General features: G+C 40.6%; 1 protein-coding gene across 1 annotated transcript in view; it reads left to right on the top strand.

Annotated features, from left to right (window-relative positions):
* Positions 1-16,180, top strand: part of tenm2a (teneurin transmembrane protein 2a) — a 223,116-nt gene that overhangs the window by 58,550 nt on the left and 148,386 nt on the right. Inside the window, 1 exon segment of the mRNA XM_019345661.2 lies at positions 15,233-15,526. Within this exon segment, the coding sequence (XP_019201206.1) occupies positions 15,233-15,526 (294 nt within the window).

Consider the following 16,180-nt stretch of genomic DNA (forward strand, 5'->3'; position numbering starts at 1 on the left):
AGATTGCACCTACCACATATTCCTTTCTTAGTGGTGCTTATCACTTGCAGCAGTCGGTGACACCATGCCTCTCAGAAGGAATGCACATTTGTTTGTGGTCCCTTCGTGGACCAATAGCATAGCTGTTCTGCACAGGGGACACAGAAGAGTAAAATAATAGTGTAAACAAGTACGAATTTCCACAAAATTGAACTAAAGCAAAATAGAGAATGCAAGTTTTATATTCTTCTTTGTGTATATTCATGCACACATGCTTGTCTGTGTGTTTGTGCATTCCACCGAGTTACTGTCAACCTGTACTGCTGATGATCAAAGAGAGAACAAAGCAGCTGCATGCTATTAAAAATAAATGGCGGTGAGATTAAATACAATCCCTCCCCTCTTCTTCCGATCCCTCTTTATCTTTGTCTTCTCCCTGGCATTCTGTGCCTCTGCCAGCTGCTGACACTCAAAAGCATCCCGTAGCTGCAGCAATAGAGCAGCAGAGTTGCTGAAGAATATCCTGGGGCCGACTCCACTCCACTCCTCCGATCCTCAATGCGCCCCACTCACCACATCCCCACATTCGCTCTTTTAGACAGGAAACTGCTCATCTGGGTTTGTATATGTGGCCCCTAAACATGCAAGGATGTCTTTAAAGGGGTTTACAACTCAAAGTAGCATCTGGTCCAGCATTTGGCACTCACAGACTTGCGTATATATTAAAGGGATCTGGTTTAAACACTTAATTTAGTTATTTTCCCCGCATTACGAATTTGTGCGCATAAACAGTGTTTGTGAAAGATTGAAAGGGATTATGAGTTGTTTTGGGACTAAGTGCGGGCCTGTCAGAACCCGATGTGCCCTTGGAATTCACTCTTCGACATCATCTACACAAAACCAAAATGCACCTCGGCTTAGTTTTGTCAAATCCTCCCCCGTGCTATAAAAGTAAAAGTGCTTCGCTATTAGGAATGATGTTCACACAGGTGCATGCACAGCACATGAAAACACAGGGTAACAAATGAGACAAATAACAGGGAGAGGCTAGGGAAATGCATGCTGATTGTGGCAGCTATTTAGCACCGGCGCAGGCTTTTATTCGCAGACACACGGGCACACACAAATATTGGGTAACAAACAACACTATTAATTGACAGAGTCCAGGGAAATGCATGCTGACATTTGCAATTTTCTTAGAATAAAAATCATTTATCAGACAATTTTGTGTGGGTTTTGTGAGAGTTGAGTTAATCTATGTTTACTATGTAATGACCCTCTTTGACTCTGCTTTGGCAGCTTTTGATAAATGAGGCAGATTGTAAATGTCACTGTTATCAAGTGTTTTTTTCTCGCTCGCTCTCAGTGGAGTCAGTTGCTTCCTAGGCTGTAATTAAACACGTTCCCCCGCTACAGAATTTAAATGTGTTTTGCGTGCAAAGATATAGGCCACATTTCTTACACTATACATGTCTATATATGTTTTGACATCCCCCCTGTCCTTGCCCAAGTAACAGAAAGGTGGGTGACAGGGTGCTGTGAAAAGATTGGGTTTGCAGCTGTTTTTCTAGCATGTAGAGGTAGGCTTCCATATATCATGGAATTACAATGCATAAAAATCTTACGAGTTTCAGGAGTTTCAGAAAATAAGCCTAAGTAACAACAGATGAACACAGGACTTGTTGCACAGGTGGAATCCTATCATGGTATCACACTGGCACAAGATTAATGGATCGGTTCTTAAATCGTGCTTTTGTACTCTACTTGAGCACTCAAAGGACTTACATCAACATGTCTCAGTCAACCATTCACACACACATTCTAGATTTAAGAGCTTTCTATCATCATAACATTCATATTTGAATGAATGTATTGAGACCAACTAGGGGTACAGTATCTTGCCCAAGGCATGACGACTGGACTGGCCAGGAATTGAACGACCAGCCTTCTGATAGAGATAATAGATGAACTGCTCTACCTCCTGAACCCCCGAGCAATCTATTCAAACCCAGACTCGTCCATTGGATTCCCAGATGGAGAAGAATGATTTGTTGCTCCAGAGAATACATCTTCACGGCTCTAGAGTCCACCGGCGGCATGCTTTACACCACGGCATCCAAGGCTTTTCATTGTGCTTGATGTAAGGCTTGGATTTAGGTGCTTTGCCATGGAAACCCATTTCATAAAGCTCTCTGTTTTTGAGTTAATCTGAAGGCCACATGAAATTTGGACACCTGTAGCGACTGACTCTGCTGGAAGTTGGTGACCTCTGTGCAGTATATGCTTCGGCATCTGCTGACCCCGCCATGTGTTTTTCTGTGGCCTACCACTTTGTGGCTGAGTTAGTGTCATTTCTAGTTGCTTCCACTTTGTTATAATAACACGAACAGTTGACTGTGGAATATTCAGTAGAGAGAAAATTTCACAACTGGACTTGTTGCACAGGTGGCATCCAATCACAGTACCACAGAGGAATTCACCAAGCTGCTGAGAGGGACCCATTCTTTCACAAATGTTTGTAAAAGCAGTCTATATGTCTATGTGCTTGATTTTATAGTGACTGAAACACCGAAATTAAATGATTTGGATGGGTGAGGGAATACTTTTGGGACTACAGTGTATGTTGAGCTTAAAGTCAGTTTTCAGTATCATGAAGCATGTCTGTGTAGTTCTCAGTCATCCCCAGTGGCATGAAGGTGTCTCTTTTTAATCTGACCATGTCAACTTATGCTGAACCCATAATTAGTCTAGAGAAGGTTATATTCAGAGTTTGAGTTTAAAATCAGCTTGAAGTGCCACATTTGAATTGATTCCAGTAAGCGTGATATAGATCATCTGCTGAAAGGGCGCAATTCATATATGCAATTTGTTAAGCCACGCCTTGGTAACTCGACCGAATAAAGCCCAGCTGTAAAGTTACAACAGCGCAAACTGTGCTTCACATTGTCGCTGGAATTTGCATGCATTCATTTAGTGATGTAGAAAATGTATAAAGGATTTTATGCCTGGCCCTATTCTGCTGCTGTGTCTCTTTTACACGGCTGAAATCAAAGCTACTAGAACACAGTTTAGAAAATTGATTGACTTGATGATTGACTTATATTGGCAGGCTATTTATCCCCTGTTTAATCAGTACAATTCATTTCACTTTCATCTGGTAACAAACTGAAGCGATTTCCACGTCTTCTTTATTAGACGACAGAGTAACTAATAAAGTACCCAAAGGTACCGAATACCCTTTCGTGTTAACTGATCACATTTAAAGTTACAGAGTTCTAATGTCCAGCTGTCACGTTAGAAACACTGAGCATGAAAATAAAAATATTAGTATTAGATAATATATTTATTTTCAGCACTACTCAAAAATTCACAACGACACAGTTACTCTTTTCTTCTTCTTTCTTCTTCTCTCTTTCCTATTCTTATAGCAACAGTGTTAAAGTTACATGTTACTCTTATTTTTTATAATCTCTCTCACCTCAATTATGGCTGTGATTGGAGCAGGCAGTGCTTAATTGATCTACTCTGTGCAGAAGAAAAGTCAAATGACACGTCAAACACCTCCTTTTTATGTGAGCACACACAGAGCGTTAAGTAGAAAGACTGTGTTAACAAAGAAAGTTGCTAACCACCTTTGTGAAACCTGTTATCTCTGACTGCGGTTTTGTCAAGCCAGCTAACACAAACAGATCCTGCTTATGTTGCTTTGTACTATGCCGCCCTGGTTTTCCTTGTATATTGGAACAATAGATGAGGCAAAAAATCCCACAATCTTTTGTGGTCTTTCTTTTGATTATTTTGTATATGATGATATATTGCTCCTGATGTGAGAATCTCAGTGGAAGCATTCTTTTTTTGTTTGTTTTTCCCCCATGATCACATGAATAATATCCTTTGTTTGCTTACCCTGGGCTGCCCGAGGTGAAACCAAGGTTTAAAACATTACACAGCTGGTGCAGAGTAAAGAAATGTAGGATTTCAACCTTGATTTGGCCCATGGAACACATTTCGCCACCTCGCCTTTCTATGCAACCGAGATGACGAATGTATAAATAAAGCAAAAATCTTCCTGTTCCGATCAAGGTTTGCCTTGGAAATTCTGTGACCTGCTAAAAAGTCACCTTTTTTTTTAAACTTAAACCCTGTAAATCTATTTTTCAGGTGAAGGTACCATAGCATAAAGCAGACTTGTTGTTGCTGTGGTTACCTGCAGTTAAATATACCCTTGACTGAGAGATGAATTTTTGTCTGCTCTGTGGACCTGGATCCTACGACCGGCAGCTCAGTGCAGTAATTGGCATTTTTTTTCATATTTGGAGCAGGTTTTACCATTTTTTCTTCCACATTTTAAAGGCTGCACATCTGTTGTGAAAATAGTGAAGCAGTTTATATATACATAAACAGAGAAGAGAGAGAACGAGAGGGAGACAGACAGTGGTACTTTATTTATCCCATATTTGGGAAATTCTTTTGAGTCTTTGAACACTACAGATGCTGTTTTGTACCACTTACCAGAGCTCTGCGATAAACAGCACAGCATGTCTCCTTTTGTATTTACAATAGTAAAAGAAAAAATTATAAATCATATCTGTTTGATTTAGAATTTAGTCCTCCAGTGATGACAACAATCCTGCAAATCTTGATCTTGATTTTTTTTTTTTTAAACAAATGTGACACTTAAAAAAAAGCTCTGACGGCATCATTCATAATTTCTGTTAGTAAATTTAAATTTTAGATAACAGATTTATATTTATAAACAGTTATGACTGATTTGGTAATTTTGAACACAAACAAAAAAATGTTGTAACATAAAAAAACACCCCCCATAGTTTTGCTAGTCAGCCGCGCATTTCGACAGGTGCCTTGGGCTTTATGTGTCACATTGGGCTGTTCAGTTAATCAAACTTTAATTTTAATTACAATTTTGGTCCCCAGTGATTATTAAAACAAGGTAATCATGATAAAAAAAAACTATTATTCTGACACATTTTATGACAATGGTCTTGTTTTTGTCTTTCCAAATTCACTCCCCGCCAGGCTGTGGCATGTTTAGTTTAATCCACTTTTATTTGTTTTTTCAATGACGTTAAAAATCAAAAAGTACAAACAAATCTACTTTTTTAAGGACACATATTTTAAGTAATATTAAAAACCTACAATCTGTCATTTTGTTAAATAATTGTGTTCACAATATTGGCTAATAATAACGATTAAAATTATTCCCGCATTTACTTTTACGCTTTAATAAAAGTCAGTTTAATCCCAATGCCAAATGAAATATGCCAGTGTCATAACCAAGGATAAGCCGTGTCTCCCAGTCTAGTCAATTTTGGCCCCTTGCTTATGGATGAGGAATACCTCACTGCTTAGAGCTACACTTCTCAGTGACAAGACCTCTTCTCAAGTGCATGGCGTTGTGTCATGTCTCGTCATGTCCTGTCCAACCCGACTGCTGTCCTCTGGGCAGAAGTAGAATGAGATCAAGAATGGATGACATTTGTTACACCTATTTTGGTCTCTTCATTAGAAGGTGCAAGGCCCCTGTGGCTCAGGCGGGAACTGAAAGTACGGGTGTCATCTGGGAGGTGTGGGAAGTGTTTGACCATAGCAGTCTGATTTGTGCGTATCTGTTAGGTTGTTATTGCACTGCTAATGGTGGCGTTAATGACATGTCACACGCTATGGGATGTATATGTGTGTAATTGAGAGTGTGCACTGCCATCGTGTCATGACATGTCAGTCGCACAATAAAGGTAATGCCACAACAGCTTGGTTGCTGGCCCTGACTCACAATAAATAGCAAGAATCCGAAGAACGCTTCACTCAGTGTTTTTAACTTGAGTGAAGTGTAGCTTGTAAATGGAAAAACAGAGCAAGAAAAGGAAGAAAGCGAGATTTAAAAAGAAATATGATCATTTGTATGTGAGAAAGAAACGGAAAGACACCGAGCGAGACAACTAAGTTAGATACCAACTGTTAGTGCACACGGAAACAGGAACACAAGGTATACAAGAATGGTAATCAGTATAATCAAAATCCAATTCCAATAAGAGTAGGTTTAAGTGAATGAAATTGAACTAACAAGAGAGAAATAAACAAAGCAAATAGATTAGGTGTGTGTGTGTGTGTAGGTGAGTGTAGACATCTGTATCGAGGATTGCAATAGGACAAAGCTTTAGGACCTAGAATGTTCTCAACACTTTGCTCTAATAAAGCAAAGGGCAGTAGTAGATCAAGGGCTGCTTTGGTCAGGGTTAGGCTTCACATTATGGTTTTAGTTAAAAAACAGTGTGTTTAATTACACTACTACTCTACCGCTTAGCAATTAGTGAGCGCTGGCATTATGCTTGCAAGAATAAACCGGTTCACGTATGATAACTGTCAATGTTAAAGGACACTTAGATGAAGTATTGGTTAGTTTTCTGTGTTGAAATCCACAGATTTGTTAACATTTCCTGCCTGCCTCGCTGCTCTGTATACTTCTTACTTTCCTGTTGTGATAATTACCACTGCCAAGGTACACTATGCCACTTGAATGCAAACATATGTCATTTTTGGCCACTTAGAAATACTGACGCTGTCCCTTTGTTTATTCCCTACTGGGGTATAGCGACTGAGAACTCCGGGGTGACTAGATCCCAAAATACTAAATGCTGGTTGGACGGTATGTTTCTGGTTTTTTTGGACAATGTGGAACACATCAAAGTTCAGAGGTGTGTTGAAATGTTCATAGTATACTTTGCTAGGAAACAAAACAAAATGCTAGGAAACGGTGAAACGGCTGTAGTGGTTTATTGAAACATGTGGAAACATAATTGGAGATACAGTAAGGAAAAATTTGAGTTTGTACAATTCTAACAAGTTTGAAAGTCAGTATTTGGTTTGACCAACTTATTCTTCAACACAGCCTGAACTCTGTTGGTCAAGCATTCTTGTATATTCTTTAAGGAGTCTTCAGGAATAGTTCTTCAGATTTCTTCAAGCACATTGATGCCAAAGCTCTTCTTTGGATGTTGACATCAGTTTTGACAAGATCCCAAGCACCACTAGCTGAAATGCAGTTCCAGACCATGACAGAGCCTCTAATATGTCTCCTGACCTCTTCCGTATATTTTCTCAGTGATCTGAACCACTTCATAAGAACTATTGTCACAGTCCCGTTTGTGTAATTTGGCATCTCTCAGGTCTTTGCTGGAATTTTCTTTTTTCTCAAGAACATAAATTTCAGATAGTGTACATTTGCTGTGGATCATTAGGCTTACCATTCATCCTTTGTCCTTCACTTGTCCAGTTCCTTCAAATTGATTAAGGACACACCACGCACTACACTGAAATATGACAACTTTTCACCTAATAGCGAATCATTTTGCTGGTGCAAAAGTATTTAATTATTTAAATATTATAGATTTTTCATATTCATAGATTGTGTCTGTTTGTTTTGTTTTTCAACAGGCTGCTAGTAACAAAGATACAATATAAAATTGTTGTCTGTTATGTGCAGACATAACGCTAACTCATTCCTTTAGTCAGGTGCTGTTTCTATGCTTGAATCATTCACAGGTCAGTGTTAAGTGGCTTAACAAACAAAAAGACATTAATATGTACTTTTAACCACTATGCAGTTGTTTTTTTAAACTCTACAATAAGCCTTTTTTTATTCAGCCAAACAGAGTCTTCTAGATTTATTTGGATTTACCTTCATAGACCTATCATTTGGTTGAAACATTGCATGTTATAAGCTGCAGATTTACTTGTTACTTTGCTCAGCAGTAAGTTTAGCTCCCTTTACCCGAGGTACAGTACATAATCATTTGGAGTATTCATGCGCCACACGCTGTGCCTCAGAAAAATAAGTGACATGGGGGAAATAGCAAGGATCTTGCTGAAACTTACAACAATGCAATAGTGTGAGTGGGTATGGCATTGGCAGTGATCCATTAAACCAAATGTACTTCCCTTGATAAAACTCATTATGTGTGTGTGTGTGTGCGTGGGGGAGCGAAAGTGTGCAATGCACAGTGTATGTGTGTAAGTGTGACTGTTTGTGAGTAGACAGCTTTGTGGGATAGAGGGCCTATCATTAAAAAATCATTTGTGCTTGTTAGCAGTTTGACAGGCAAAGTATAGGCAGCAGGACTCTGCATTATGCTGGTTGACTTTCCCCCACCCCACCGTGTAATTCTGTAAAGGATGTAAAGCAGGCAGAACTTGTGGGTTTCATTGCCTGCAATTATGCTGCTTTTTTTCAGATTGAATAGTTTACAGTCCGGGCCACCCTCGGACATGCCATTTTCAGCATTCAAGGGAGTGCGAGTTCAGAACAAGTTCTGATTTGCCCTGAAGTGCCGAACTAGTGAACTGATTTGCTCCTCAGTGGAGGCTGCATCAAAATCAGGAAGCAAATGCCACTGTGCACAGTAGGTTCTCCAACAATCTCCTGACATACGTAAAATTACTGTTAATAACAGTAAAAGCCTTATTTTCTTTGGCACAGCTAAGAAAATGCAGAAATTCGTGGCTATTAGCAGCCAAAATGTGTCATTTCTTAATATTTTCCATTTTCATTTGCATCCAATTCTGAATTCATCTGTGCTGCACTTTAGTATGCCTCAAGAAAATGAACTTCTCTTTTGTGTTTTCTTTTACCTGAATTTTGAAGCAATAAAAAATACATCTATATTGCTTCTTAATAAATGAAAGCTTTAGTGATGACATTTTTCAACAGATCCAAGAGAAAGGAAAAGGACAGGAGAGTCAGGGAAGCAGCAGAAATGACCAAGTAGAGAATAAAAGGCAGCTTGCAGTTAAGGGTCATGCTTCCCAGATCAAAAAAATTCCCAGAATTCCATTTATCTTTATTATCTTATAATCGGTCTCCGCTGAGTGCATAATTAATCTGTGCAATTAGACAAGAAATAAGAGCATGCAAACAGATGCAGAGGAATTTAGTAGGGGTTTAAGAATCCTAAAGCAGACCAACACGAACCTCACCTCTTCTGTTTTCGCATATAGCTACAGGACCCTATCCTCCCACAGACTCTACCTGCTGCTACCTGACCTTATTGAGCTCTCATTATATTACTAATAGAGGCACAATAGTAACCTGAAGGAAGATTGTAAAACTGAAACACTTCAGTGCATAAACACCGACACAATGAGAGGATTATGTGACAGAGAAACTCTAGCATGGAAGCTACTAGCAACAGGTATGCAAACGGAGCTTTAAATGTGCAGTTTCACTGAGTGAGATTTTCCCTTAAGAACACATTTCAAAAGAATAAAATAAAGTTTTCTGTTGCTGTAAATAGTTTTTGTAAATATAGGTTGTAAATAGTAGCAGAGAAAAGTGTGCATGTAATGGTATGCTAATTAGCCATGCGCTGGTGTTGCTTATGCTAATTAGCCAAGTGAAGCCAGTTCAGGCCTTGTTAAAATATGCTAGCTCTGTCAAAGCTGTGAGACTTAAAGAATCTTCAGGCAATAAAACTTAAAAAAAAAAAAATCTTAATATTATTTTTTTTAAATATCCTAATGAAGTGAAAATACTTTTGATTTAAATATTTTTTTTATATCAATATAGTCCAGAGACAGTTCCTTAAAGTTTGAGTGAGAAAGCTGGTGATTGAATTAACATTGTGTCAAAGCAATGAAAAATGATCCACAGTGTCATTTGCACAGACTGCCGCTGTGCTACACTGTGTGTGAAGATGGAGGGGGGGGGATGCGCTTCCTTTTAAGCTGATAAGGGAAAAAATAGGGAGTGAAACAGAGAGTGAGGCAAGCTGATGACGAAAAAGGGGATCATAAGATGCGGTAGTGAAGACTGATGAAATCCTTGGTCATGGTAAACACTCTTTGCAGGGAGAGAGATGAAAAGAGGAAAAGATGGAGGTGGAGCAGACAGAGCAGTGGACAAGTGAACAAAACGGCAATAAAGTGGATTTAATGAAAGCACCTCAGCAGAGAGACAAAGAGCAGGGGGAAGGAGGTTGGCGTTAATGGGAATGCATGTTAAGACAAGGGTCAAAGTTCAAGGTCACTTTTTTTGTCTGAAGTAATAATGGACGATATGAGACTATTTTCACAATACTATTACGGTTATATGGGTTTTTGTTTTTTTGTTTTTTTTAAAAAACCTACATCAGTGATGGAAAATGAATAAACAGCTTCCCAAATCACTGTTTCCATGGTGATGAGGTGAAGTCATGTGTAAAATGAAGTGAGTATTGCATGGTTGTTTACGTCAAAAATGGGATTGCTAATGATCAGTATCTGTCTGCTGATTTTGATAAATATCTGAATGACTTCTGTGTTCTCAAAATGCTTTTCTAGCTATAAATATAACTTTTCAGTAGATTTTCAGTATGATGGCAAAATATCAGGGAGGGTTGTAGATATTCTGTGTAGCACACCTGACTTTTAATGACTGATCAGTCTTTCTGATCATTAGATATTAAAGTCAGGACCAAGATAAAGATGCTGAGCTAAAGTTCGCGACTAGAGAACTAGTTCACTTCATTTTTATTCAGTGCATTACAATAAAAAAGACTTGAGCCACCCCTTTTTTCTTTCAGTTTTGCTTCCAAGGAACCAGACTTTCTTGTACGTTTTTAAAGGTGCTCTTAACTAATTGTTCTCCAGCCTTTCTAAAAGTTTTTTAGGTTTTCTATGGACATTTGCTGATTTTTTACACATTTTCAGTATCCTTGTACCAATTTTAAGGGGATTGATTTTTCTGTTAAGTCACTTAACACCAGTGTTGGGTAAGTTACTTTAAATTAGTAACTTAGTTACATTACTAGTTACTTCTATCAAAAGTAACTCAGTTACTTCAAGTTACTCGTTACTTTCAAAGTAACTAGTTACTAGGGAAAGTAACTTTGGTTTTACTCAGAATTCTCTTGTTAATGTGTTGCTTCCGTAACTGGATACCAGCAAGATTCCCAGTCTTCTAGCTTGCTTACTTGCCACAAGTGCACTGTGCCACCTACCAACAGAGAGGAAAAAATAATGTGCACATTTCCACGAGAGAAATCCCACGCCTGGACCGTCGTTGACCGCCGCCATGATTCTAGCCTGCTTTTTACATCCAACACAAAAACTGCAGTCGTGGTGCTTTTGATTGTACTCAGAACTTGGAAATTCTGCCTTCTGAATAGGAAGATGTAGGTAACACCAGACTGCAGATGAGCTGCATACAGAGCTGGACTGGGACAAAACAATCATCCTGGGCATTTTGACTAGAGACCGGCCCACCATTATAGGAAAAATCATAAAGCCTTTGAATGAAAACAAACCCTGTTGTGACAGTGATGTACACTGTTCTGATAGTATATATGTATCAATCTATCAATTGTTTGTTGTAAGACTCAGATAATTATTTTTTTAAAAGCGAGACATTTTAAATGAGAATAAGAAAGAAAAGTATATCTTTGTGCCCTCCTTTCCCTGTTAATGCCCTACCTGGCCCCCTGGCAACACTTTGCTAGACTCGCCCCTGCACAGTTACCAGCTGTCAGCTACGTAGAAAAGGATCCTGGTGTTATTTGTCTCTCAGAAACAGTTCATAACTTCCCTTCAACTCATTCATGTCACCTAAAAGGTAAACCTGTTTCTCCATCACCTGTTCAGCTCTGATGATTCAGTAAGAACATCTCCTGGTTTCATCTGCATGTTTCCCTCTCACCAGATAACCAAACCGATATCATGACCAGCCGCTTTACAGCTGTGGCTCCAGCAAACATCAGCTGATACTAGAAATTAATATTAAATAAATTCTAACAACAGCTGATCAAGCTTAAACGTGCTGCTGTTGTTTAACGCGACATCCGCTGGTTTCCTCTTTCTGGCGCAAAGTGGGCGATAAATAAACAAGAGAGAAAAGCCGATCAGCTGATCATTGATCAGTTTTATGATTTAAGTAGAAACAGGAGAGGAGAGAATGAGAGAAGAGGCAGCTGTGCAGCGTAAAGACAGAATAAATCCAGCTTGTCTTTTTCATTGTAGCTGAAGCTGTGTTCCTTTTCAGCTCAATACGAAACGCGTAATATTTTCTCTGAAAACGAGACGATTCTGTTTTTTATGGGACGGTTGGCAACTCTAATAATTAACCATATGAACAAAATAAAGTTCAACATCAGTAACATAGCACCCACCCAGCTGTATAGAAACTCCGTCATGCTAGCTAGCACGCAGTATGAAAATGTCAGCATACCGAAAATAAACTCCACCTAAACTTGGTTTATATCTGACTCAGATAGACTGCAGGTCATAACTTCTTACCGGAAGTTCAGTTCACCTGACACGCGGACCGGCGGCAGATTCGGGTCTCTGCTCTTGCCTCCCTTTTCCTTCATCCACCTGCTGGCTTCCACCACTTGCTAATGTTATTGAATCTGTGGAAGCTCCGCGATATCCACCACACGAAGTAACGAGTAACGAGCCTATCTAAATCCCAGTAACGAGTAACGCGTTCCTGGTTTTGGCATAATAACTAGTTACCGTGCTCGTTACCACAATAATAACGTAGTTACTGTAACGCGTTACTTAATAACGCGTTAGTCCCAACACTGCTTAACACTGACATAACACTGACCTTTTTATGCTTGAATGATTAAAGCATAAAAAAGGCACGTAACTCAAGGTAGGAACAACTGTTGCGTCTACATGTGAAAGACAAGCTAGCAAAGAACCAGTTTTAAATCCTCTTAGCTAGCAGACGCCAAAAGACATCATTTGTTCCCATTTCTTGTTGAATCTACAAAAAATGTCAACAACAAGCAGCCAACATCCTTAGAAGACTTTCGAATGTCCTTCGGGAAGCCTTGAAAACTGTTCATGAAGGCTACTTAAAGAAATGACAAGAAGGCTTGCCTAAGAGAGTTGAGGCTGTGTTGAAGACAGGTGGTCATACCCAATACTGACTTTAAAGCATTCTGTTTTACTTTATATACTGTATAGCCCTGCATGTTTGCATATGTCTCAATTTTCAAATTCCCTAGTAAAATATACAGACTTTCGCAAAGTTCTATATATTTGCAAGTATTATGGGTACTGTGGCGCACTTGAAGACTGATAAACTTGGGCCTTTGATGAACAGAAGCTCTTTGGAACATCAATAAAATCATGGTGGGATAGCTTTTGGCTCTTTGGATCCTGCAACATGTTAGCACACAGACAATTAACAGAAACAGATGTGAGCAGCCCAAGTTTGCTGCCAAAATGGCACAAGCCTTAAAACACACATTAATGCGCATAAGGGCGGGCATGACAGCGACGGTGTCGTATGGACGGACAGGCACTGATTTGATTAGAATTCAGTGCCACATTTTGCCCCCACATCTGTCATAATATCATGTAACAAACATGCAATTGGTTTTCTATTTGAGGAATAACTGAGATAGATTTTCACGTCTGCTTCAACCCCTCGCCCCAATCCATCTTTCTTTGAATACATAGTGTATCGGGCGGTGTCTCCAGCTGATGGTGATAAGGAGAGATTGGATTTTACATGTGTAATCACTGGTTATGAGATGTTAATTGTACAGAGCGGTGTCCTGTGGGATGTAACATTAGATATGTGCATGCACGCACACACGCATACAAATGCACTCAAGCATACACGTCAGTGTTGTGTAACTGTGTCCACGTAGTGTTTGTGTAGACTAGCTGTGTTTGTAGCCCAATTATTGTCATTTTAGGCGGATGGGATAATCTGCATAAAAACTCATCCTGACTGTGATTGTGGAGTAGACGCTTTTCTAGCAAGCAGAACAGTTCTGGATAATTTGCTGACTGATGTTAAAGAACCCATGTGCTCTACTCTCTCAGGCCTCCTGGAGTTCTCTCCTGTCCTCCTGCGATACTTCATCTCAGGTATGAGTTCATCGACTTTAGTTAGATCCTGTAGTGTAAATTGCCAACAAATTGTCAAAGTCCCTTGGCTCACGGATTGTAAAGAAGGTTCCTTTTGTCTTTCTTTTATGATAAGTGGGAGGAAAAGACAATGAAGCGAGGAAAACGAGGAATGGTAATACTCGCTGATGTCTTTTGGTGCTTGGGTGCCTTTGCACTGTAGCTTGTTGGAAGCTTGGCAAGCTGTAGCGCATTAGCCGAATCCACCTGTGGAGCTTTATACTTGCCTCTGCTCTCTAGCCTAGTCCATCTGTTTGCCTGAGTAGAAATATAGAGCCTTTCACCACTTCCCTGGCTGCGTTTCCCTCCGCATTACTTTCAGCACAACTCTCGAGTTCCGCCGAGCCTGTGAAGAGGAGCCGTGAAGATCCAGCAGACGATTCTCATCTGTTTAATTCCTCTTTCTGTGATTGCGTCCGTACGCCTGATGAGTCACGGTTAACCCAGTCACACAGCTGTGCGATTCCCAGCACGCTGATTCATATAGTGTGCCGCCACAATGCCAACCTCTCTCTCTGCTCGCCTCTTCCTTTACCCTCCCTCACAAACTGCTAATGAAGTGAATCACAACTGTTTTTCCCCCGATCCCTTTACCCCAACAGCTGATGGTGAGCGATTGCATCCACAATACTCTTTTAATTAGTATAGAGAATAAATTGGTTGAGCATGCCTTTTTCCTTAATTGCTTTTTCCTCAGCTTGGATTTAATTGGGCCGCAGCTCTGTTTATTGATCTCCTTTGATGTGCTTTAATTTGGATAATTTTATATATTTATTTTGGACGTGACGAGTCGGTTTGTCTTGAGGGGGAGAGTGTTAGGCGGTGGGGTTGGTGCTGCAGCAGACTGCGGTACATTCGGCGAGCCTGGGGTCCAGCGTGCAATGGCAACTAGGTGGGGAGATGATCAAACCCAGAAGGCAACGAAGCAGCTCCACTAAAGTCTGAGAGGCCTCAAGTGAGCAACTCTTTGATCTCACATCAACACCTCATGAATGCCAATGTGGATCAGTAAAGCAAGGCAGCCGGGCCTTCTCAGCCAGCCTTAACAGGCTTGCAGGCCAGTACATATTTCTTCCAGCAGCTAGTTTTTATTTTGTGCATGATTCATGCTGCGTCATCTCTCCCCCTCCTGCCTGCCACAACAAAGCGCAATTTTCCTCCTCCGCCTCCGTGGTTTCATAATTAGTGTGCTTCTCTGCGTGTGATGGTGGGTTTGTTTTCCAGACGTGCGTGAGCATTTGCTTGTGCGAGCATTCGTTTGTGCTAGTGCGATCAGTTTTGCTGCATTTACGCACATTATTCTCAGCAATCCCCTTAAACCCATCTTTCTCCTTCGCAGGGGGCAACTTCTCCCTGGCCGAGCTCGGAGTGTGCGAGCCGTCTCCCCCTCCGCACCCCGCCGCTGTTCCTTACTGTCCCGACCTCGGCCTGCTCCAGCGGGGTTACTCCCTTAGCGCTGGCTCCGACGCCGACTCAGACCCCGAGGGGCCGCTGTCTCCGGAGCGGGCCATCCAGCTGTGGGCCGGACGAGGAGGGGTAAAGTCCCGCCGAAGCTCAGGAGTGTCCAGTCGCGAGAACTCAGCCCTCACCCTCACTGACTCTGAGAATGATAACAAGTCCGATGATGAGTCAGGTAGGACAAAGGACTCTCAGAAGATCGAGATGTGTTTCATTTATTAAAGTAGAGGCCCATGATCTGAGAAAAAAGGTGGAAGAGTACGAATTTGATGAGAATGTGTGAACACAGTGAGGCTGATGCTCTGGGCTGATGTTATATGAAATGGGATCATGAAAGGGAATGTATGCATAAATCTTACACAATATTGTGAAAACCTCTCTCCGACAGACAGCCATTGCATAAATTGCGAGAGAGTTGGATTTATTGATTAAGTCTGTTTGTGATCTGAAGAACAGTAGTTGGACACCCCCCCAGAGGGCCCTCTTTATTTTCATCAATAGCACTTAGCCAAAACCCTCTAACTCCACCCTTTTAAGCCACTTATCTGCTGATATCTCACCACTGGTCTGTCAGTCTTCAGAACAAGAAGATAAAAAAACTCTTCTGAGCTTTTTTTGGGAGCACCGATTGCATTTTAGCTTTTGTGAGAGGAGCTAATCTCGCTTCTCCAATTGCATCTTTTCTCTGAATCGCCCCGTGACTGCGAGAGTGCGTTTCTCCCAGGGGAAATCTCATTCCTCCGGCAACTTTGTTTATTGCCAACTTCCCATTTCCTTGTTAATCCTGATGCAGTCGTAAACCCGCGCACGAGCCTCACCGAGGTGTCAA

The sequence above is a fragment of the Oreochromis niloticus genome, linkage group LG2, assembly GCF_001858045.2.
Source record: "Oreochromis niloticus isolate F11D_XX linkage group LG2, O_niloticus_UMD_NMBU, whole genome shotgun sequence".
Classification (NCBI taxonomy): domain Eukaryota; kingdom Metazoa; phylum Chordata; class Actinopteri; order Cichliformes; family Cichlidae; genus Oreochromis; species Oreochromis niloticus.